Source organism: Chroicocephalus ridibundus, chromosome 6, assembly GCF_963924245.1.
Source record: "Chroicocephalus ridibundus chromosome 6, bChrRid1.1, whole genome shotgun sequence".
Lineage (NCBI taxonomy): Eukaryota > Metazoa > Chordata > Aves > Charadriiformes > Laridae > Chroicocephalus > Chroicocephalus ridibundus.
In genome coordinates, this window is record NC_086289.1 from 682644 (window position 1) to 705277 (window position 22634).

A 22634-nucleotide genomic window follows, 5' to 3' on the forward strand; every position below is an offset into this window, starting at 1 on the left:
CCAACAAACCCCGTGCTAAAGCGGCAGCTGTAGCCCCAGCACGCCCCATTGCCCAGCCAGCACGCCCCATTGCCCAGCCAGCACGCCCCATTGCCCAGCCCCGTTTGCCAGCAGCCCCCTCTGCTGGCCCGGCCCGCCGATGCCCCCCCGGCCCCCCTGCAGACGGCAGCGCTTCGGCAGCGCAATGCAAACTAGGGGCCTAATTAATGCATACACAGTGTGTTTATCAAATACTCGAAACCGCAGCTTTCCCTGTGCTTACACACACATATGGCTTTATACACACGCACACACGTACACGCATTTATACACATGTATATGTATTTATACGCACACACATGTACCTATACATGCACATGTATTTGTATTTATACACGCACATATATGTACCTAGACACACACACATATGTATTCACACACACACACGTATATGTATTTATACACACACATGTACCTATACAGACACACGTATATGTATTTATACATGCACATATATGTACCTAGACACACACACATATGTATTCACACACACACACGTATATGTATTTATACACGTACACATATGTACCGAGACACAAACACATATGTATTCACACACACATATATGTATTTATACATGCACATATATGTACCTAGACACACACATATGTATTTACACACACACGTATATGTATTTATACACGCACATATATGTACCTAGACACACACACATATGTATTTACACACACACGTATATGTATTTATACACGCACATATATGTACCTAGACACACACACATATGTATTTACATACACACGTATATGTATTTCTACACGCACATATATGTACCTAGACACACACACATCTGTATGTACACAGACATATACGTACGTATACACACACACGTATTTACAGAGACACACAGGACAATGTCATTAGCACAAGGCTGAGAAGCGCAGCAGCCCCGCACTGAGAGAAGCCCAGAAAAAGGCACTCACTGAGCCTTGACTGCCCTCCTGTGCCAGGGCCACCCAACGCCACTGTCCTGCGCTGCCCCGGCACCCCGTGATCCCTATTCCATACTTCTCCCTCCCTTTCCCATTTCTCCAGAGCGCACCAGCCCCCCGCTGGGAAAGGCTGTGGAGGACCCCCCCTCGGCTCCCTCCCACCAGCTCCCACCCACCGCCTCGGCCCTTGGCCAGTGCCGGGAGAGCGTCCGCACTGGGATTCCCGATGCACATCAGCACTGCCGGAACAATGACGCGTAGGTGTGCTAAGGTGTGCTAACGGTATTATCCTGGAAGCCTCTAGTCAGAAGCACTCATTGAGATTTATCGGCTCAGAGTCGATAGACTTGCCAACCCCATGCGTAAGCATTTATTTTTCTTTAGCAAGTGCCTGAAATGTCCCCAGTGTAGCGGCACAGTCTGAGAGCCGGGGACTCACCACCTCCTGCCAGCGCTCCCCGAAAGGCCCAGCCACCTCTCACAGGACAGACAGACTTGGGTAGGTCTTTCTTCGTGGTTTCAGTTTGCCATCTTTGTAAATCTGTTCTTGTTTTTCAAAAGCTCTCCCACTGTCATATACTCAACCATTGCCTGATTTAAATTATTTCCCTCCTTTGACTGTGTTAAGGTTCTTTTTTGGGTTACTAAACGCATGGATCTCATTGATCTTACTGCCCAGGAACACCAGCCCCTCGGAGACTGGTGTGACACTGGCAGCCCCCGAGGGTTTGGACCCCTCTCGGAACGCCAGCAGGGCTGAGGTGTCCGGCTGCAGGGCTGGAAGAAGAGCAGGCGTCATCTAACCCCGAGCACAGGTTACCTCAGCAAGACCACGTAAGACAAGTAGCTTCTCAGACTCCCCGCGCGCACCCCTCTGCATGTCGATATCCTGTGTCCGACTGATTACAAAAGCAGCAACCCTATCAGAGCAGCACATCAATAGCCTTAAGATCGGAGAGGTGTTCAAGCTCAGACTGGATGGACATTCTGCTTAGAAAAACTATTTGCGGGGAGGGAAGAAGAAAACTGATGGGATGAAGTACAGAGAGACGATTCCTACTTTAAAGCAGCATGAGTCCTGTGGGAAGTACTGGATGTAAGAAGTGTAACGTTAAGAGGTGCTGGGACAGCCCCGACAAACCAAAAAAGGCCTCCGAGCCCTGTGGCGAGTGCTCCAGTTCACCCGACGCTTTGCCTGGTGACTGAGCCATCCTGAGCATTAGCCACAGGAGGGCCCAGGGAACTGAAGTTCTATGCCAGCTGGTTATATTTTGGAAACTTCAGTATTTTCCCTCATTTGGGGAGGGAGACAACGGAGCCCAGCGAGCACAAGTCTTTCCAGGCATGCCAAACTCCCCCAGGCTGTGGTAGCAGCGATTTCTCGTCAGCCATCTAGCTGGGTTCTGGTCCCCCATTTAACGTCCCTCTAGTCTTAAATATTCTTGAAAAAAGGCAGCTTCAGCAGTGCAAGGGTGACTGCTGAGACTGTCCCCATCACGTTTACCAGCCAAGTAACTCATTACCAGCATGAATTAGAAAAAAATTAAATGAAATTGTGACTTAAAATACTTTTCTGAACACTATTTGTCTTTTCATTCCAAACTGAAAAATATTTTCATGTATTGCATTTAAAATATACATTTTTAAAGTACCATGACTGCTTGCGGTTCACACAAATTGGACAGTGCGTTTCATTTAGTACTTTTTGTTAAGTGACCACTGATCTAAAGCGATAAAGTTAGCACTTGTCATTACATCATACTGAAATTCAATACCTAAATTACTAAAGTAAAAGAGAGAGATAAATAAATAATGTTTACATAAAGCCTTTGCTAATTTCAAAGTTTTCTCTGCATTATCATTAGAAACATTTTAACTCGTGCAAGAGGGACTAACAGCCATGCCAAGGACGTTACGCAGTACACATAATTACACACCAAGTTGGTTTCCCGTTAACCAGGCTCACCTGTCCGCAGCTCTGGTTTCGCTTCCTGCCCCGTGCTGCCAAGGGAGGGGCAGTTCCCACCCGCGTCCTGCCCTCGGGGACCTTGGTGACACCGCAGCCATGGGAAGCTGTGGACGGCAGCGTGTTCTTGCCCCTTCTCGCCAGCCCCGGGTTCTCGCGCTCGGCTGCAGCTCCCATATGGTGACTCACACTGGTGGGATTTCTTCCGGATTTTCCCTCCTTCACCTGTCTTTCTGGAGGATCCATTTCTCCTTCCTGGCTCCTGCGCCACCTCCAGGGCTCGGGCTCTGCGGTCCTTGTGCTCCCTTGTCCCAAGGTAACATCTTCTGTTGCCTATGGCTGCCTGCCCGAGCCCAGAGCGTGCGGCTCAGGGATGACGTGTTTTCCATTCACTCTTTTTTGGGTTGATCTTTTTGTTGGGACAGTGTTAAGTCTTTTCTCGTCATTTAGGGACAGCAAATTATAAATTATTGTGCCATTTTTCTCATCGTGCTGTGGGCCACGGTCTACTGAAAACTTCCCCCAAAATTAAAACTTGATTTCCTGGAGGCTTCAAACATACCTCAAAAAACCTTCAGGTTTTTCCCTAAAACTGGGCTTGCGGGACGTTCAACCAACCATTGGCCATACCCTGTGCTATGAAGAAATACCTTGGAACAAAACACTTCATTTTCATTCACGTTTATCTTTTTGTGACTTACTCCTCTGGAACTCTTCCTAAAATCTTCTTCCAAGACAGATTTTTAAATAACTATGCATAACAAATATAAATGCGTGACATATAAAACAGGACACGGGCACTTCTACAGAGAAGCAATGTACTACCTGCTTAGCAGGGAACCAAAATCTATTCAGTTTATCTGAATTAGTATACTGCTCCGCCAGTGAAGCTGAGAGCTAGTTCAAGCAGCAGAGCCAGGACTTCCACTGAAAGTTAGTTCAAGCAGCAGAGCCAGGACTCCGGGAAGGAGCCTGTGGCTGGAGGGGAGGGAGGGGGTTTTTGGCTTTCTTCTGTGTCAGCTTAGTTCTAGCTTTTCAAAATGCTCGGTCAGAGGGGCCAGTGGTGCAGGCGCCACCTGTGCAGAGACTTCCACGTCCCCTAGTTCAGCTTCAGTCTGAAAGGAGGAGAAAGATTGCACCTTCCATCGCCGGTAGCAAAATGTGAGAGATATTTGGAGTTTTTGAAATGGCAATGTCTCTTTTTGTGTCTCGGTAATCAGTGCTGTCTTCCTGTCAGTGACAGTAGAAGCAATTCTAGCTCCCTCCGTTGGCTGAAACAAGAAAAAGATATAAAAACATGGATCAAAAAAAAGTCTTATCTGGGCCAAAAAAACATGCATGAAATTTCTGTAAGGTTTATATTTATACCTATCTGTTTGAATTGTACAACTGATAAAAAAGGATTTGTGCTGTATTCTATTGCCTTTGGTGACTAATCGGGAATGCCCCCCTCAGTGCCATCAGTGTGGTGATTTCTACGACCTCGGGCAGCACAAACAGATTGGCATTTTAACTCCTATTGACACGGGAATAAAGGCGGGGCTGGGCCGTATCTAGGGCCCTAAGGCATGATGCTGGGAGAAACACATTCATAAACGTCATGTCTCCACCCAAACCATCCTGGGTTTTTAGCCTGAAGCCAGGACGAGCTAACGCAAGGGGCCTGATCCAGCTGTGAGCGTGTCGGCCAGCCCAGCTGGGCAGGGAGAAGGAGCAGGGATTTCCATTTTCGGGCTATCTGGGGCACCCAGGAGACCCCCAATACTGCTGAGGCCTGAGCAGCAAAGGGAAGGCTCTGACGCTTTGCAAAACAAAGAGGGGAAACCAGAGGTGATCCGAGGGCTTACCTTTTGTGTGTGGCCTGAAGGACTATGACCAAAGAATGAAAGCTAAAGAGAAAAATAAAAACAAAAATAAAAACTGAAAAGGGGAGGGAGGAGAGGAAAAAATGGAAGAGAAGAAAGAGAATAAGAGTTTACAGTGTGTTTAGCTGAGAAATAAGCCATGGTTACAGACAGAGTGCAACAAAACTCTGAGTTGAGAAGAAATATAAAGTGTGAAGCAAGGTCTGGGGCTCGGGGCTCGGCTCAGCTCAGCCGGAGCCCAGCAGCCCTCGGACTGACGAGAGCCGTCTCCTGCCCCAGTGGAGCCCGGCCCAGTCGCTGCCAAGGGCTCAGGAAAAACGGGGAGTAAAATATGAGCTGAATTCTTCTGATACCTCAAAGAACCCCGAACCGCTCACTGCTAAGGTTTGTGCTTGCTTTCAGGTGAAAGTCCGGCCCAGTCCCTGTTGTACCTGAGCAAGTTCTCCCATGGCAATTTCATCAGAAAGAGATTATTTCAGATGAGGGTAATTTTAGGGTAAAATTCAACAGGTATGGCTTGCCTGGAGAAAGCTCGATGACATTAACCACGGTGACAGTGACTGCTGTGGCTGCAGGAGGGGAGGGGAGAGGAAAGGGAGCCTCCTCTCTCCCCCCGGAGAAGGCAGGTCAGAGCAGATGCTGCAGATGGGAAGGAGACAAGATCCTCGGCTCCTTCCCTGAGCACGTGCGGGACCTCATCCCTCTGATGCCCAGCAGCTCTCCATCCCCTTCCCAGGGCAGATGGACCCCGCCATCCTTGCCAAGTCCCGTGTTTCGGACTTTACTGAAGGATAACAGAAGGAAAGGTTCAATTTCAGTTGGTAACCTTTCCTTCTCAGAGGGACAATGCAAATGCGAAATGGTTTCCTGGAGCACTCTCACGTTAGCTCACTGCGCTAACAAGCACAAACTTTTCATAAGATTGTTTTCTTAGCTGAGGTGAAATGAATATATGGTCATGTGCACATACAGTAACTGTTTCATCTGCATTACCTTACCTTTTCCTCTAACTCTTTTATTTGTCTTTTTTGGCCTTCAATTCTTTCTTCTAGCTCTTTAATTCTCTGTCAGATTTCAAATAAAAAAATATTTATTAACCAACCAAATACAGATGTACCCAGAAGACGCATTATTTTTGGAGATATAAATTGTATGTGCTGTGCTTCTAAAAAAATTGGGTTTTAAGCTGTAGATGAGTCCTCTGTGACTGTCACCACGTGTGACAAATTCATGAAAACCAAAATGCCCTGTTTGTAGGGATTATCCAAGGCAAATCAAACTCTGGCCCCAGGACCAGCCATTCCTGGTACAGCTCTGGGAGAAGAGGCTGGTGCTCACAAGTTCATTACGTTCCCATCCGAGGGACCGTCCCACCCCACACCCCGCCATGCCCGTGCACCAGAGCCTACCTGCTGTGCGTGTTGGATGAGCTCCATCCTTTCTCGCAGGATTTGGGCGTCCCTCTCCCGGAGCTCACTCATCACCTGCCGCTTCCATTGCTCTACGGCGCTCTTCAGTTTCTCTTTCTCCTCTTCTGAAAGAAGTTCGGAAATTTTGGCTCCAGCTTCTTGCTGCAGGGCATCATAGAGCATGGCTTCTAATTCCAGAATTTGCTAATCAAAAACAATATAAGGCTGTCAGCTTGACCTTGTCTCTGCTCGGATGAGGATTCTGTGAGGAACTGAAAATCCTACCCCGGTAAGGCAACGGGAGCGGGAGAGGGGTTGTGTGTGTGCTGAGCCTCCTGCACAGGACAGTGCGGAAAACTCAATCCAGGGGGAAAATACTTCAAGGTGCTTTTAGCTTGTGGGGCTCTGAGCAGCACTGGGGCTGGGACGGCCCTGGGCCCAGCCTAGGCTGCCTCTCAAAAAATACACGGGTGTCAACGACTCCTTTCTGGATATGGGGAGATGGCTGTGGGGAGAAAGGGCAAAAAGAAAAAAAAAGGAAAGGGAAAAAAGAAAAAGGGAGAAGAGGTTCATATAAGTCTCATTTTGTGAGTTACAGGTATTTTTTAAATGCAATGTTCAGTCTCTCAGTACAATTCTCCCAGGTATTTCGTTTGCAGCACAGAGGATACGACAGCACCAGCTCATGCTCCTGCAGAAATGAACAACTCCCTGTTGTGTGCTTGCAGCATTTTGTACCAGGCAGCTTAAAATGCCCCATGTGAAGGCGTTTCCAGCACTTCCCCTGGCAGAGCTGTCAGCTCCAAGAGGCTTCACGCTCGAGAAAAATCTATCTGGTAGCTGGGCTCTGCTCCTGCAGTCTCAGGCTCCAGAGCCTCTGCTTCACTGCATCAGAAAACATCTCTTGCACAGAGACGGGTGTACCCTCCAGATCTACTGAGATGTAGAAGCGTGTAGGGAAAGGGCTGGCAATGTTTCCCCAGCGTCATCGAGCCTGGTGCCCTTCTAGGGCAGGTGACCTTGCCAGACAATGTCTTCTGCTTCGAAGTCCAAGGTGAATGTTATTCCTTCGTGCAAGCCAAAAACCAAGGCAAAATCTTTTTCTGCAAGTTTGATATAGAGCAAGAGACAAAGCAGCAAATGATGGCACCTTTGCACACCCTCTCCAAAGCTGGTGGCATCTTGCAGAGCTCTCCGTGCTTCAGGAGACCATGACTGCTGCAATAGTGTGGTTTGAACCTTGCAGAGCTCTCCGTGACTTCAGGAGACCACGACTGCTGCAATAGTGTGGCTTGAACCTCCGGACGGGCTGTTTGAAGGTGCCATAGATGCTGCTTGTGACAGTTCAGCTCAATTCAAAATCACCAAGTTTTTCTACCTGAGGCTGCTGGTGGTGTTTTCTTACTGTGCCTTAGCAGAGTCAGGACAGAAGAATGCAAGCATTTACAAGAACAATAACATCGCGCAGGAGTTATGGATACTGATGATAACGGAAAGAGTGCAACCATGGTATCTCTGGGGGGGAGACCAGATCACATCTCAGAAGAAGATTCTGCTTTCACTTTTAAAAATAACGCCAACAGCCTTGCTAACCAGAACTGTTTCAACAAAATGCTGTTCTTTGAAACACGGATTTCTGTTGGGTCCCAAACCTCCACTGTACAGCCATTGGCCCTTCTGATTATACTGACTTGTGAAGAAAGAAGAGTGTGGGGAAATTCACGGTCTCCAGAGCAGCAACAGTGCCAGGAGTCTCTGCGTGAGCCAAGTGCTTCTCGGAGCAAAATCCCCCGCCAGCAACCAAAGGGAGTGAAAACCGTGCAAAAAGCTTAGCGGTTACAGCTGGTAATCTTGTTGGCTGCAGTTTGCGGGGGAAGATTAGCAGGTCCTCATCCCAAGGGGCACAAAGGAAACATGGGAGTGAAACAAATTATAGAAATCAAAAGAGCCTTTGCCACTTGAATTTTGGGGCAGAACAAAGCTTCCTCACTGCTTTCACGCTGCATTTGTGCCCGGGAGTAAAGCCCATCACTTTGCCAGGGGACACTTGTGCGATGCATTCAAAGAATACAGGAAGAAGCAAGTAACCCTCAGCTCCTTCAACATATTCATTACACTCTTCCTTCTAATGACCAAGAGCTCATTACGCTCTTCCTTCTCTACCAAGAGCTACCAAGATGATTAGGGGGCTGGAACACCTCTCTTATGAAGAAAGACTGAGGGATTTGGGTCTCTTCAGTCTGGAAAAAAGACGGCTGAGGGGGGATCTTATCAACACTTATAAATACTTAAAGGGTGGGTGTCAGGAGGATGGGGCCAGGCTCTTTTCAGTGGTGCCCGGGGACAGGACAAGAGGTAATGGGCACAAACTTGAGCATAGGAAGTTCCACCTAAACATGAGGAGGAGCTTCTTTCCTGTGAGGGTGGCAGAACCCTGGCACAGGCTGCCCAGAGAGGTGTGGAGTCTCCGTCTCTGGAGACATCCCAAACCCGCCTGGACGCGTTCCTGTGCAACTGCTCTGGGTGACCCTGCTCTGGCAGGGCTTGGACTGGGTGAGCTCCAGAGGGCCCTGCCAGCCCTATGATTCTATGATTCTCCACAAGCGGCAGTGCCAAGGAGCAGGTAGTTGTTGTTGGAGCCTTCAGTAAATTTGGGATCCTGGAACTGGAGATCCATCTCATGGACAGAGAGTGAGTGGCCGGCTGTGAGCCGGAGAGGTGCTGAGTAACCGACAGCCACGGCTCCATGTCTGAGCTCTCCTGCACAGTCCATGATGTTACCAGGAGTTTCAAGTGATCCCATGTGATTTTTACCACTCTGCTGCTGGTGCAAGTTTCCGCATACTCAGATGCATGGATCTGTTTCAGAACTCACCCAAGACCTAGAGGATCACCTCTCTCAGGGCTTATCTTTCAAGATGAATCCTACAGGCTCAGCCTTCGGCTGCACCAAACTGCTTCTCAGAACAGCTCGAGGCTGCAGGAGATAATCTTGTTTTAGGGCTGAGACCATAGGTAAAGGGGTCCAGGGTTTCCACTGTGCATAGTCATTGGTTCCAGATATAGCTCATCATTTGGCAAAATCAGTCTTAAAAATCATCCTTACAGGACAGGAAGCGTACTGAGTAAAAGCTCTCCCAAATGGCTGGAGATACAAATAAATAATAGGTGTCCAGAAAAAGAGGCATAAATACTCATTCCTGTGTAACTGCTCAAAATTGGAATGGAACTGAAAGAATGAGACAAATTGATATGAAAATTTTTGCATTTATGTCTCTCGTGAGTATATATTGAACTTTTCTCTAACTGAGCTGTAATCTAAGATCTAAGGAAATGTCTAGGCTAGAATCTCTATTTTGTAAGGAAAAGAGAAGTTACTCAAAACGTAACTTTCTTCTCAGTCATTTATTGAAACCTCTGCTAAATTAAAAGTTGTGTTTAATAAGTTAACCTACTCCTGCAGGGACCACCCAAACCCAAGAAACTCTATAAGGGACTCGCTGTTAGCGCAGGGTACAGAGGATATAAAATTCAGCCTGTTTACTGCTCGGGTGACTCCACGAGCCGTCCTGTCCAAAGCACAGAGTTTTTCTATAGAGCACAGACTGCACATAATACGCAAAGTAAGTTCACCAAGATGTCGTAATTCAGCCAAGACTGATTTTCCTCACCTTGTGAGCTTGGTCCAAGGACTGTTTCCTGAAGTCGAGCTCATCATCCAGGTAGCCCTTCTGCTTGCTGAAGAGCTCCTGGGGACAGAAGGAAGAGGCTGTCAGTGCAACCGCCCTGGTGCGACTGCTCTCCTGCCGCCTCTCCCACCGGCTCCTTCCCATCGTCCCCCGGTACCTTTTCATTCTCAAGATCCAGCATCTTCTGCTGCAGCGCAGACTCCGTCACCTCTATCTGCTGTAGCCACTGTGCACAGAAACAGAGATGGGGTGCGTAAGCTGAAAGAGCAGCGGCAGCACGCCTGCGCACGCAGCTTTCACTGCGACTCTAGGGCGTGCCAGCACCCCCTGCAAGTACTTATTTAAAGTCACTAAATAAAAGAGGAAAAATTAACTTTATTATTACATCTTTGCTTTTATACATATTGGTAATGGAAAACAGCATTATTTCAAAGCCTAGCCATTTACCTTCTAACATAATTTTGCTAATTAACATTTTAAAATAAGCAATGTCTGTCTGTATTGCCTGAAAGCTACCTTTATTTTGACAAAAACTAGTGTAAGTGTAATTCCACATAAAGAATTGGGGCATTTTGATAGTGATGAAACTATCCTTTCCATCACCAGTGTCTTCAAGTGAGCTGCCCTGAGAGGGACAGATGCTTTCCTGACAGGCGTTGACTGAGGCAGTTGTCATTACCTTTTCAGCCAGCGTGAGAACTGTCCTTGCTTGTATGACAACTACTTGCTCTTCGTTGCTCAGATTCTGCACCAAAAGCAGAATATAATTACAACAAATCCCAGTGCCTTGGTACTAATCCACTACTTGGGCTACTGCTTGTTAAACAAATATGAAATTAAAATATGTTCAAGGAACAATAAACTAAGGCAAAAAATATTAGTATTGCAATGCAACATTGTTGTAAAAACGATTGTAACTCTTCATGCTGAATTGTTATCATACATATAGTTAATTCTTCTAAAATCCCCACATTTACCAAAAAACAGGTGTTGACCCTGGATCTATTTTTCCCCCAAGAGGGAGTAAGCACACAGTTACACAAGACAAAATCAAGCTTAGCGCAACGTGCCACTATGAAAAGAGATGCAATCTGAAGTCCTCTGTGTTCTGTTACATGTACAGTAGGTTAATACACAATCCTTGTTCCACACGGCCAAAAGTCATGATTTTGGAAAACGCTTGTTAAGATGTTAGTTTTTCAATTCATGTTTGGGGTTTTTTGTTGCTTTTTTTTAAAAAAAATGAATCCACTGAAACTATGTTTTGCGTTTCATCCCAAACCTGGGTCTCCCTCTGACCCCTTCTAGGCTGGGACCCGTACTTGCTCAGATCCAGAGAGCCGAGTCCGACCCACTGCTGCCAGGCACAGGAGGATGCGCCAGTCCCCGTGTCTTATTATTCCCCCAGGGTAATTAGGAAGGTGATAACGAAGGGTGACTGGGGTGAACTTCGACTTAATGCAGAAGGCTGCGACAGTGACAGTACTATCCGGCACGGGGTTGGACTAGATGACCCCCGGAGGTCCCTTCCAACCCCTGTCATTCTGTGATTCTGTGGATGGGAAGAGCCCTGGAAAATTGTCTCTTCCATAAATGTCAGTAATTTTTTTTAAAAACAAGTTATGTTACATTAAAAATGAAACCATCCATACAGAGAATGAGCGGTGTTCTCTCCTGTGAGCCATCCCCTGTGTGTGGGAAGGGGAGGGCTTCTGTGTTCCTCAGCCCCCCTTCTCCATGCCTGTCCCAGGGATGTCCTGCACGCCTCAGACCCTCGCTTCTGCTCTGCTCCTCGAGGTGCTCCCGCAAGGGCTTGCCTTACCGAAAGCAGTACTTAACTCGTGACAGCTCTGCAGGAAGCAGCGAGTTGCTGCTGAGGGGCTCTGCAGAAATGCAAGTGAGAAAATGTGCAGAAAAGGCTGGAATCGCTTGCAGACAGGTGGGACACGGGTTCACTTTCCCACCCTCCCTAACAGCCAGACAGGACAACGTGCACCCACGGGGCAGAGTCTGCCATCGGTGGCTGAGGCTGTGATGTTAAACATTTGAAAACAAGAAAAAAACAAGCGATAACAACATCTACAGTTATCTTAAAGCTATCTGAGGTAAGAACTGTGAACTCCCCCTTGCGTTGTATCTGGAATTAACTGGTTGTATGTAATAGGAAGAAAAAAAAAACCTGAGGAGGAAATAACATTATAGACTAGAAACCATTAATATAGTAAAGAAGCCAAGAGGAAAAGAAAGGGAACAGAAAACACGAGAAAAGCTGTCATTTTTTTGGTCCCTCTTTGTCTCCAAATTGCCTGTTTGGGACGCACAGGACTAACCTGACATCAGTAATGCCACTGAAGACAATATTAGCACAGGCATGAAAAGATTAATAGGTATTACCTTTCTACACATTAGCAGGGTCGGTCTCAGCTCATTTGCGAGTAAGCTTTTATGTATATTTTTTTTATTCTTTGCACACAGAAGATTTTAGGATTCTTCATATTTCTGCTAGTGTGAATATCATTAACTGCAGTGGGGAAGATTATTAATCGCTTCAGTGCGTTTCAGCTCCTCCACTAGCTCCTGGCCTGATTTTGTGGGGCAGAGTGTGCAGATGTCGGAGTGGGGACGTGGAGATAGCATGACCCCAGTGGTCTAACCAGAGAGGTGGCCACGAGGTACTTCCAGGCTGCCCGTGCCCCTGGGGCTGGCGTTTTTGCTGCTATCCCAACTGTAGAGAGGAGGGGGAGAGCTGGGGCAGCTCCTGGTTACCATCAAAGGCTTATGGGTTATTAGACAAAATTAAAATACACAGCTGCTAAAATGCAAAAGCAAAGCAAATGCAGAATAAGCAAATAAACAAACCTTGTGTGAACAGCAACCAGAAAAAAAAAAAAAGGCAAACCACACTGAAGTTTCAAAATGTTTCCAAATCATTGAAAATTTAAAAGCAATCTTGTGACACCAAGATCCCACATAGCACTGGTCAGAAGGCTAATAACAAAATCTTAAAAAGCCAGAAAACGCTTAGCTGGTAGCCCAGGACGTTGAGCACAGGGAGGAGAGGTTGTGCAGTAGCAAACCAAGAAGGCTTTGCTAACTTAACACGAGGACAGATATTTACCAAAGCATGCACAATTTATTAAAGGAACATACACTTACGGCGTTATCCCCTAAAATGTCCAATTTTTTCATCAGCTCTGCTACTACTATGTCCTAACAAGAGAGAAATGGAAAACCAGGAGTCAGAACAGAGCGTCTGATTTCATTTAGGGAAGGGAAAGTACGAGACGAGGATCCCTTACCGTTACACCTTCTGCCTCGCAGTAGACCTGGAGAGGGCTTTTCCCCTCTGTAAAAGGACCGTGATGGAAATTGATGGCAGGTGATCGTCTTTCTCTCTCCTGAAATGACAATAATTGCTTGGTTACCCACTACGGTGTGTCACACATGTCAGCTTCCCCAAGAACTCGATAAATACAGTTTGGAAAAGACTCCCTCTGACTGAGCACGTCGCAAAGCAACGCTGTGGCAGAGTGCCATTATCTTGGGCACAGAGAGCACCAAAACCCTTCCTCCTGCACCCTGCGGCTGCTGGCACAACAGCCAGGAGCAAAGACGTTTCTCTGGCCAGCCCATGTGCTTTTGTGAGGGCACCGAGGGCTGATGCCTCCGCCTCACTGCAGAGCAGGGCAGTCGTACACAGTAACAGCACTATTTCCCACGTGCTGCTTCATCGGGCACTGAGCAGGAGCACTTACCTATTCGTTTGACTACGCAATATATTTGAACAAAACTATACGCTTATACCTAGTGTAATATAAATAGCATTTAAATTTTTCCTGTAAGTGGCTGATTTGTTAATCTCTTTTTGGAGAATCTGGAAGACAGCTTCCAAGAGCTGATAGACTCTGTTTATTCAGGTAATGATACAGAGAAGAGAAGGCTCAGTGGAAAAACAGAGTGGTCTAGGCCATGCGATTCCTTCTCTGCACGTTTAGCATGAGGTGAAACACAGCAATGATTTTTGGCGATGAAAAAAAGTTCCTTTTTCTTTCCCACGTATGATCTGTTCTGGTTTTATCTCTGCATTTTCAGAACAGATGGAGTATAGTAAAATGTGTATCTACATCGTGAGCCAATCTTCTGCATCTTGAAATTACTTAAGTAGTAAGACTGCCAGAACAACTTCTCAAGAATACCAGTATTGATCCCTCGGTGTTTGTTTGGGTTTTTTTCCTGTTTTACCAAGCCCTGTGGTCTCATTCAGTGCAATGCAGCTCTTTAGAGTAAACGTGGGTGAGTTCCCACAGCTGCAGTGCCGCGGCCTCGGCTCGCGCAGCCCAGGGCGGGTGGGCAGGACCGCGGCTGCAACATGTGCTCACTTCAAGCTCCAGGATCCTGAACTCCAGGAGCTCATTTTGATCCTTAACGTCCTGGACATCATGTTTCAAGCGAGCTTCCTCGGCTTCCATTTGTTTTATCTGCAAAATAAAGCAGCCCGTGTTAGCACTGTTTGCAGAGCGTCACTCGAGATGCGCCGTGCTCTGACACTGCTGGGGAGACGCCAGGGTGAGGGCGAGCGCTGAGGGATCGAGCCCACCCCTGGGGTCAGCGTAGGTGCGGACTGCAGCACCAGCACTGGGGAACACGGGGCTTTTCCCCACAGCCACGGCCTCGCACCGGGACATTTTATGGGGCAATAGGGAATGTCAGAAAACCACTTTCTCTGGCAGGTTTATAAGGGTGTTGTTATTACACATGAATTATTTCCAGTAGAATAGAATAGAAATAGAAGCATTGAACACCTTTTCTACCAGTTCTTGATTTCTTCTGTACAACGCTTGTTTCTCCTCAATCCACTTCATGTCCTTGAAAAAGAAATGACCAATATTGTAGGTGAAGCTGGCAATGTTTAGCACATAGTAGCAAGTATTTCATTAAATCACACATCTAGAGAGAAGGGACAGAATAATATTGCATATGAAACTGTAATTCCATTATTTCCTATGATACAAAAGTTCACCCTTTTCGTCTTATTTTAACATCCTGTAGTATAAAATGGAACAGAAACACTCCAATGACTAAAACCAGCTTTCAGATAAAAGGTTGGTTTGTATAAAAGGGATATTTCTAGCTATGCAGTTACTACTAAATTTCAATTATACTGAATACGTATTTCTGAACAGTTGGCAAAATAAACCTTATTTTGAAACTAATTTCTTCATTTGATGGATATAAAAACCCACAAACCCGAGAACATTATTTATCAGTAAGGTTAAGAATAATAAGAGGTTAAGCTGGAAAGGTAAGGATCAAATGATTTAGTATTATTTTAAAGTTGTTCTCAAAAAACATTTTATGTTTCTGGCTGGTTTTTTGGTTGTGGTTTTGTGGGTTTTTTTGGATTGAAAAGTAAGACCCAGGCTAGAAACAGCCTGGGGACACTTCTTGTATTTCCAGCTGGGGGTTGGATATTTGCAGTCTGCAATATTTCATTCTCAAGGCTACCCCAAGGCTCGAGGTGTGCCTCTCTCCCCATCGCCCTGGGATGCCAGTGTGCGAGGTGGTTTTAAACACGTCCAATTTAAGGTGCCTTTTCCTCTTAACCTTTTCCTGTGTTATGCTACTTTCTGCACATCTCTGGACCGTGTAACCTCAGTGCCAGGACCGACTAGCTCACCCGAGCCACGAGGAGGAGGGTGTTGGGTGGTGGAGCAGAGGTGGCTTGAGTTCCCACCCCACCGCCGGGACGCTGCCTGGTCTGGGTGGTGTGGAGGTGGGCGCAGGATCCTCCTGCATCCGAGGAAGTGCCCTGCTGTGCTGTGAGCGTTCCGAGCCACGCGGCTCTGCAGGCAGGGGAGCAGAAATCCCAACACCATAATGCCTTTTCTGTTTGGGGAACATTACGAGGGAGATTTGTCTAACAGTAGCTAGGCAAGGACACCGAATCCAGGTACTCCTTTACCTGCTGACCTTGGCTTTCCCTTACTGTAACATCTGTGCAGCACAGTGCCTCTCACGCAGGCATCCTCCGCTGTTGTCTCCGTTGTGCCGGAGCAAGTGAGGCATTAAGGCTGAGCTCAGCAATGATACATGGGGCTTTAACGGGTGTTGGTTTCAGGAGCAGCATCTAAGCACCGATGGGGACTCAGGGCTTTGGGGACTGGTATCTGAGATAATAACACATGCCAATGTGGAGAGTGGGGGGTTCGAGAGCCCTTGTATGGCTGACTCTCCTTGAAACCAACTAGACCACATGTATTAAAAATGCTTTGTTTTCAATTAATTAACATGTTTACTGAAATAGTACTTGGCAGGTGACATTAATGTCTCCTAAATCAGGAGTGAGGTGGTGATGGGGGCTGTGCAGGGTAGGTCACTGCAGCACACACCGACAGGGACAGTAATTGCTTCCCTGGTACGTCTGCTTTGTACGGAATGAAACAGCTATTGAAAAGTCACATCAGGATTATTCTATCTATAGACAAACACTCACTAGCATCTGCAGTATCGTATGGTAACATGATCAGGCACGTCTCCAGAGCCCCCTCCTGCCCTCAGCAGGAAGGCTGGAGAAAGGGCCGGCGTTTGGCCGCGTGCATTACCTGCCCCTGCTCAGCAAGAGCCTTCTCCAGGTCTTCTATCTGCGCCTGGGATCGGTGGATTTCCGCTTGGAGCTGCTCACGTGTCTGTAGGACACAAGGGAAAAAGAAAAAAAATAATAAATCAAACTTTCTCTAAAAGACAAAAGCTAACACAGGTATAAAAATACTTAAAACATCAAATACTTTTAACAAATCATTTTTAAAGTTCTTTGGCAGAATAGATTTGCAGCTAAGCACATACCGGTAGTCATTAATCATAAAAAGAAATCTGTAAGATAGGATAATAGTTTTGAGGCTGAAGTCAAGATTAACATAAAGAGCCTCCCATTAGGTAGACAGTAGGACAGCAAAACAGAAACGCCTTCTCACAGCTGGTTCTGACAGTCTGCAGCCAGCAGCCGTCCCTGTTCTGGAGAAAAGTGGTTAAAAAAGCCAGTGTAATGCAAAGATTTGTTTCTCCATGAAGACAAATTAAAACTATTATGTCACAATTCTGGGCACACCTGATTCCTTTATAATTTTGACAAGTTAAAAAGCTCAGAACAGACCCTACATATATAACACTACTAACTGGCAAACTGCATTCCTCCTCATGCGTTTAGTACCCTACCTTATGGTCTTACTGCACTGTGCGGAATTTTTTACTATTCTTATAGCCTCATGCTTATTTATATATACACCGTCTTCCTACGTGTGTTTTCTGGAGAGTAAACATAATTATTATTAGCTATTTTATTTGTTTAATACTGTTTTACAGAACATTTTCTTTCCTCAAACCATTTATCTGCTATTTATCTTGTTATTTATAACGAAAATGATCTTATTTATTTGCATTACCTGCATTGTTGTCTCTTTTGTCCTACTATGGAAAAAGTAAAATCAAGTGACTTTTCAAGTGAGGCATGTCTTGTTCCACTACAATTTTCTTTACCTGAGCCATTCCTAACACTTAAGAGCAGAGTGCCTGCTTCTGGGAACGTTAATTTTAATGCCATTTGGGCATTCCGAGAGAGCGAGGTGGCCTGTGATTGCCAAACAGGGAGGTCGCTGGGAGACCAGGGATGCTGGGAGATACTCACCACCAGAGACAGTGGTGAAATTAACAGTTAATTCTTTGAATTATTCAGTGGAAAAAAGACCCAGACTAGTTATATATGTAGGAAAGCCAAAATATTACTGTAAAGATGGAATTCAGCTAGAGGAATTTATCTGTTTGCTTTATGTCTAATTGGAGCCAGGGAACCGCCCGCGGCTGGGACAGTCCCAGCTCGGTGGTACACGGTGCTGTGCCGCTGCTGGCGGAGGTGTCCCCGCCGGAGGCACCAGGCTGGGGGATGTGGGTATCTCCCAGCATTGCCGTCCTTACCTTGAGCTACAGCAGGCGTTCCTGGGTAACACGCTCACCCGATGGATTTAGAGGCAAATTAAGACCTTGCAGCTACACTGCTCCTATTAGGCGTTAAACTGTGAGCTCAGAACAGAACCTGTCCCTTTATTTACTATATTCACCCACGCATTCTGTGCATGGTAAGTCCTGCCAACTCCTTGTAATATACAACATAGTCTTAACAAATGCAACCTTTTATGCCGGCTGTTTGAAGCTGCCTGGGCTGTGCGAGGCAGATAGGCATGCAGAACAGCACAGGACGCTTTGCAATTTAATTAAGAAAAAGAATCTCTCAGCTATAAGCTTTCTAAACAGTTTACGAGGAATCATGTAATCTCACAGAATCCAGAGGGAATTAAATACCAGGCATTATATATTTAAGGCTATCTGCCCTAGATTTTTATAGAAAAAGAGCTTAATTTTAAGGATTTCCCATAAAAATTCTGTCTGAATTTCTCTTCAACTGATCAGAGGTGAAAAGACTAAACCATATTAATGGTGGTTCCTCCAGCCAACCAGCACGTGATGGGGGATGCCGGACAGGCTGGCTGGTGTCATAGACCCCAGAACCCACCCTGGCAGCCCAGTCCAGTCCCCTGCCCCACACCCCCGGCTGGCAGCGTGCTGGAGGGGCTGCCTCACCCCCGTTTAGCTCGCAAACAACCTGAGCACGTACAATTGGAACCCCCCATACAATTACATTCCTTTATTTTCATGTAATATAAGCCATTTAGACCTTAACTTCTCGTTCTGCATCCAATGTTCCTCCGACCTGTTCTTGCAATAGGGCGTACGCTCGTTGCAGAGCCTGGTACTCCATCGTCAGCTGCCGAAACCGCAGCTCTGTCTCTTCCTTGGCCATGCCCTGGAATTGAAAACAAATATGCATTGCGCCAGTTGCTTTTCTTCTGCGATGAAAGTAAAAAATACTGTAAGAGTGGATTGCACTTTCTTTTTTGAAAAAGTGCTAAAATTATTACTTTCAAAATGCAATTTGGGAAGCAGAGTACTAAGGATCTTGTTTATGTGCCCTCAGACTAGTTCCCTTTTGTCCCTTAAACATCTCTTGTATACACTTACTTCAAGAAAATGCAATATAGAAAAAAAACTTAAATCCCCCCACCTTGGAAAGATAAAAACTTGCCATCCATATAACATACTAACGACTGAATTGCCCGTTATTACCGTAACAGGCAAAGTCATCACACTTAAACGTGAAATACAACTTTCTTGAAACAACAAAAGGTTTCCAATCTGGAGAATAAGCCAAGCCTGACGGTCTCACTCAATTTTTAAAACACTAATCTAGAGTTAATACTTGTAGAAATGGTGACATCGACATGAAAAGAGCCCTTCTTGACGCTCCTTACAATATCCAGCATTGAACGCTTTCATGTCAGGTTGACCGGAATATTTCATTCGACATGAAATGAAATGATACTGCTGGTTGCATGCATAAACTTCACACTGTCTGAACAGGGAAAAGAATGTCAATACAGGAATAAAAAATAAATAGGCTCATACATATAAAAATACATTCAGATTTCCTGCAGTGCAGCACACACCTGGTAACCACTCATGTATCTTTTATGATGGAGACAGGAATTCTTTAGGTTCCCTTTTAAAAGATCTAATTACGACCCATGAAACAGGTGAAATGGCAGATGAAAAATTGCAGCCATCACACCATAAAAAGGCTGCAAGACGTTATTAGGATTTTTTTTGTTTATCACAAGATTCTTGTTAAACCCAGAAACATGTAATGGTACAGTGATCTGACACACGCTCGGGAATGCGTCTGTCGGGAAGCCCTGCAAAACACCAGGAATAATCCCTTTTATTTGTACACCTTTGTGTACTCTGCATTCAGAGCCTCCAGAAAAGTCACCACCTTGATATACCGGGGAGGAAACAGCCTTCCCTCTGGAGACCGGTGCTTTGTGTGACTGCTTCCTTCTCCTTCCAGAAACACGAACCTTATCACTTAAGGTTGCGCTCAGTGCCGAGGTCAAAGTGACGAATAGAAGGACGTGAACCAAACTACACGCGCACAAACCTGCAGTAAATCTCAGTGTGAACAGATCTTCCCAGCGGTGTGAAACTTCTCAGTCTTTTTAGACCTCTAACATATAAACCCATTATAAATCTAATATTCTCAGGATATAATATTTCCAACTTGGCTAAAAGTTGTGACATTACTGAAGATTTGAGATCCAGAGATATTAACCACCACGCACAGTATTAAATTTAACATCAATTTTCAATTCTCTGCTCAGAGGTGACAGATGAATGATATAACAGACCAGGAATTTCATTAAAAATTAGCAGCAAGGTTTCAAAACAAAATAACACGTTTTTGATGAATACCTCTTCCAAGTCATCTTCAGGAGTGCAAGGGGTTTGATCTGTCCGGTCAGTTTGATACGAGATGGAGGAACCGTCAGACTCCAAGGAAGCTTCTTCATCGTAGCCAAAAAACGTCTCCACAACCGGCTTCTGGCAGAGAGAAGGCGTCAGCGAGCGCACCGCGCCGCGGGGCAGCGTGCCATCGCCTGCGCCAGCCCGACGGCCTCGGGGGACAGCGGTGACTCTGGACACATGGCTACACTCCGCGCCTTCGTAGGTTTTTAACATACACACTTTTGGAGGAACCTCAGTTCCAGATTATTGGTAATTCTCACTCTTACTGCTTTTTGAAAGACCACCCAGTTCGTTATATGCATTCTGTGAAGCTTTTGCACCCCACAACAGCGCTCTAACGATAGCTAAAACTATTCAAATCGCTCAATTGTCCTATTTGTTATGAGCCATCAGTGTGCCGCCTCAAAGCCCCTGCCTTTTTTTATTCTATTTTCCCCCTGATTTCTCCAGCTAAGGCAGAGCACCCTTTTCACGTCTTTGGGTGTTCATCTTGGCGCGAGGTGGGAGTCGTGCATGGAAATGCCTTTGTCAATCCATTGTCACCACCACGATGTCCCTCCTGTCAGTACCACAACTGTCACAGGAAAAGTTAGATTTGCAAGAAATATTCTACTTGGAAATTTGAAGTTAATCACCACAGCAATGTTTTTACAGTTTGAAGAAAACAAGTGTTCCACTCAAATCTGCTTTCTGTTTAAAAGACTGAGGGTAGTGCTGGTAAAAAAACATCTACTGTTAAATGCTTGAAAGTCAAAGATGCCATTTCAAACACAGTTTTAAAGATATTTGTAATTGTTGATCTACAAAAAAACATTTCTAGATTTTAGCTTTTTTAAATTATATATTTGCAGTGGCTAACTTTGGAAGGAGACAAAACGTAACTCTCCTTCCAAGGCCTGGTTGCCATTTGCAGGATGACAGGAGTTAAGGAGTTATCTCACATCGACCACAATTCGTTATTTATAGATTCATTAGCTCCATCACCGCCTTAATTCTTCATATATAGAGCACAGCGTACTCGTAGGTCCCTGGCATTATACCTTGCGATGTCATTACAGTGTTAATATTTATATTACCATCCTGCCAAGTATTCATTAACTAACATTTTCTTTTTCCCTGAGCTCTCTAACCATTGCTTCTTGTAACCAGCAATTTTTGCATGTTACTAAACTCCACAATGAATTATTTACAACCTACATATGTTTTCAGGCAGTGCCATTAAAAGATCATTTTGAGATGTGTTAATTCATAAAATCTGTCTCATCCTAAGACAATCGCGTAGCACTGCAGTCCCAGGGGACTGCTCGGGGTAAACGCGGAGCATGCGAATGCTCGTAATGCACAGTGCAAACGGTTCCCCAGCCACATCTTTTCTGAATATCCCAATAGTCTGTCAATGTCCTTCAACTACGTGACCCACATTTAAGATGGGGACCCGTTTGCAGACCCTCGAGGAGAATGTTGCCCCGCGCGTGGCTCTGAGGCGCTCAGAGCAACTGGGGAAGCCAGCATGCCCCAGCATGCCCACCAGCGTGTCACCATGCAAGCTTTTTTTTTTACCTTAGGAATTCTTGTCATTTTTTTCCTTTGCTTCCTATACCTCAACAGCTTATCACGTTCCTGAAAGAATCAGATACATAGGTTATTTGTTTTCAGAGAGCTGTTATTTAAATTAACCGTGTCAGTACTAGTAGTCATTGGGCAATCAAGAAATAGTAATGCCAGTGTCGGCCACTGCCTCAAAATGAGATAACCACGCTTTCATCCGACAAATGTTAGTTTTACTCCAACGTCTTCCAAGTTTGCCATGTACAAGTAGCAATTGCTCTTTATATTAATGAAAACCAAAATCTCGAAAGAAAGGTGATTATAACCAGTGCACCACACTGACAGCTTCGGTGGCGTGTCAGAGCTGCTCCGTCAGCAATTGCGCTCCACTGCGCGCTCCAGCGCGTGCCCAGGCTCTTCTCTGGGCTCTGTCCGGGGGGGAGAGGCAAAGACCGACTCCTGCCCGTGGCTCTCGCGCTGTGGCTGTTACTGCAGACATGTAACAGCCCAGCGACGCAAAATTCAGAGTCTGACTGAGCTCCGCACTTTCAGTCCCAGCCGACTTCTCTAAGGACCTGCAGGTTCCCAGTGCGCCTGAAAAAAGGTTTGAGCATTTATTGCTGCCAGCAAATTTTTCTGTTCAGTGGAAATGATGCCTCTCTTCAGAGTCATGCCAATTTTTTATACTACTGAAAAAAATTTATTTATTCTGGATTGCAAATACAGGCAAAGTCCAGGACTGCAGCAACTAAAGTTCGAAA

At 45.7% G+C, this 22634-nt stretch overlaps 1 protein-coding gene across 35 annotated transcripts in view; it reads right to left on the minus strand.

The window, feature by feature from the left end:
- The window catches only part of JAKMIP3 (Janus kinase and microtubule interacting protein 3), a 91692-nt gene that overhangs the window by 12957 nt on the left and 56101 nt on the right, over positions 1-22634 (minus strand). For 10 of the 35 annotated variants that reach the window (XM_063337521.1, XM_063337519.1, XM_063337518.1 and 7 more), the window contains 15 exons: positions 21886-21945; positions 20272-20400; positions 18641-18769; positions 16518-16601; positions 14718-14780; positions 14295-14393; positions 13215-13313; positions 13066-13125; positions 10595-10660; positions 10073-10141; positions 9898-9975; positions 6227-6430; positions 5816-5881; positions 4800-4841; positions 2953-4223 (listed from right to left, as the gene is read on the minus strand). In XM_063337521.1, the coding sequence (XP_063193591.1) occupies positions 3969-4223; positions 4800-4841; positions 5816-5881; positions 6227-6430; positions 9898-9975; positions 10073-10141; positions 10595-10660; positions 13066-13125; positions 13215-13313; positions 14295-14393; positions 14718-14780; positions 16518-16601; positions 18641-18769; positions 20272-20400; positions 21886-21945 (1503 nt within the window). In that variant the 3' untranslated portion in view covers positions 2953-3968. Of the gene's footprint in view, positions 1-2952; positions 4224-4799; positions 4873-5815; positions 5882-6226; positions 6431-9897; positions 9976-10072; positions 10142-10594; positions 10661-13065; positions 13126-13214; positions 13314-14294; positions 14394-14717; positions 14781-16517; positions 16602-18640; positions 18770-20271; positions 20401-21885; positions 21946-22634 lie in introns of those variants that run through there. The other 25 variants (XM_063337536.1, XM_063337534.1, XM_063337529.1 and 22 more) reach the window with 13 other exon arrangements.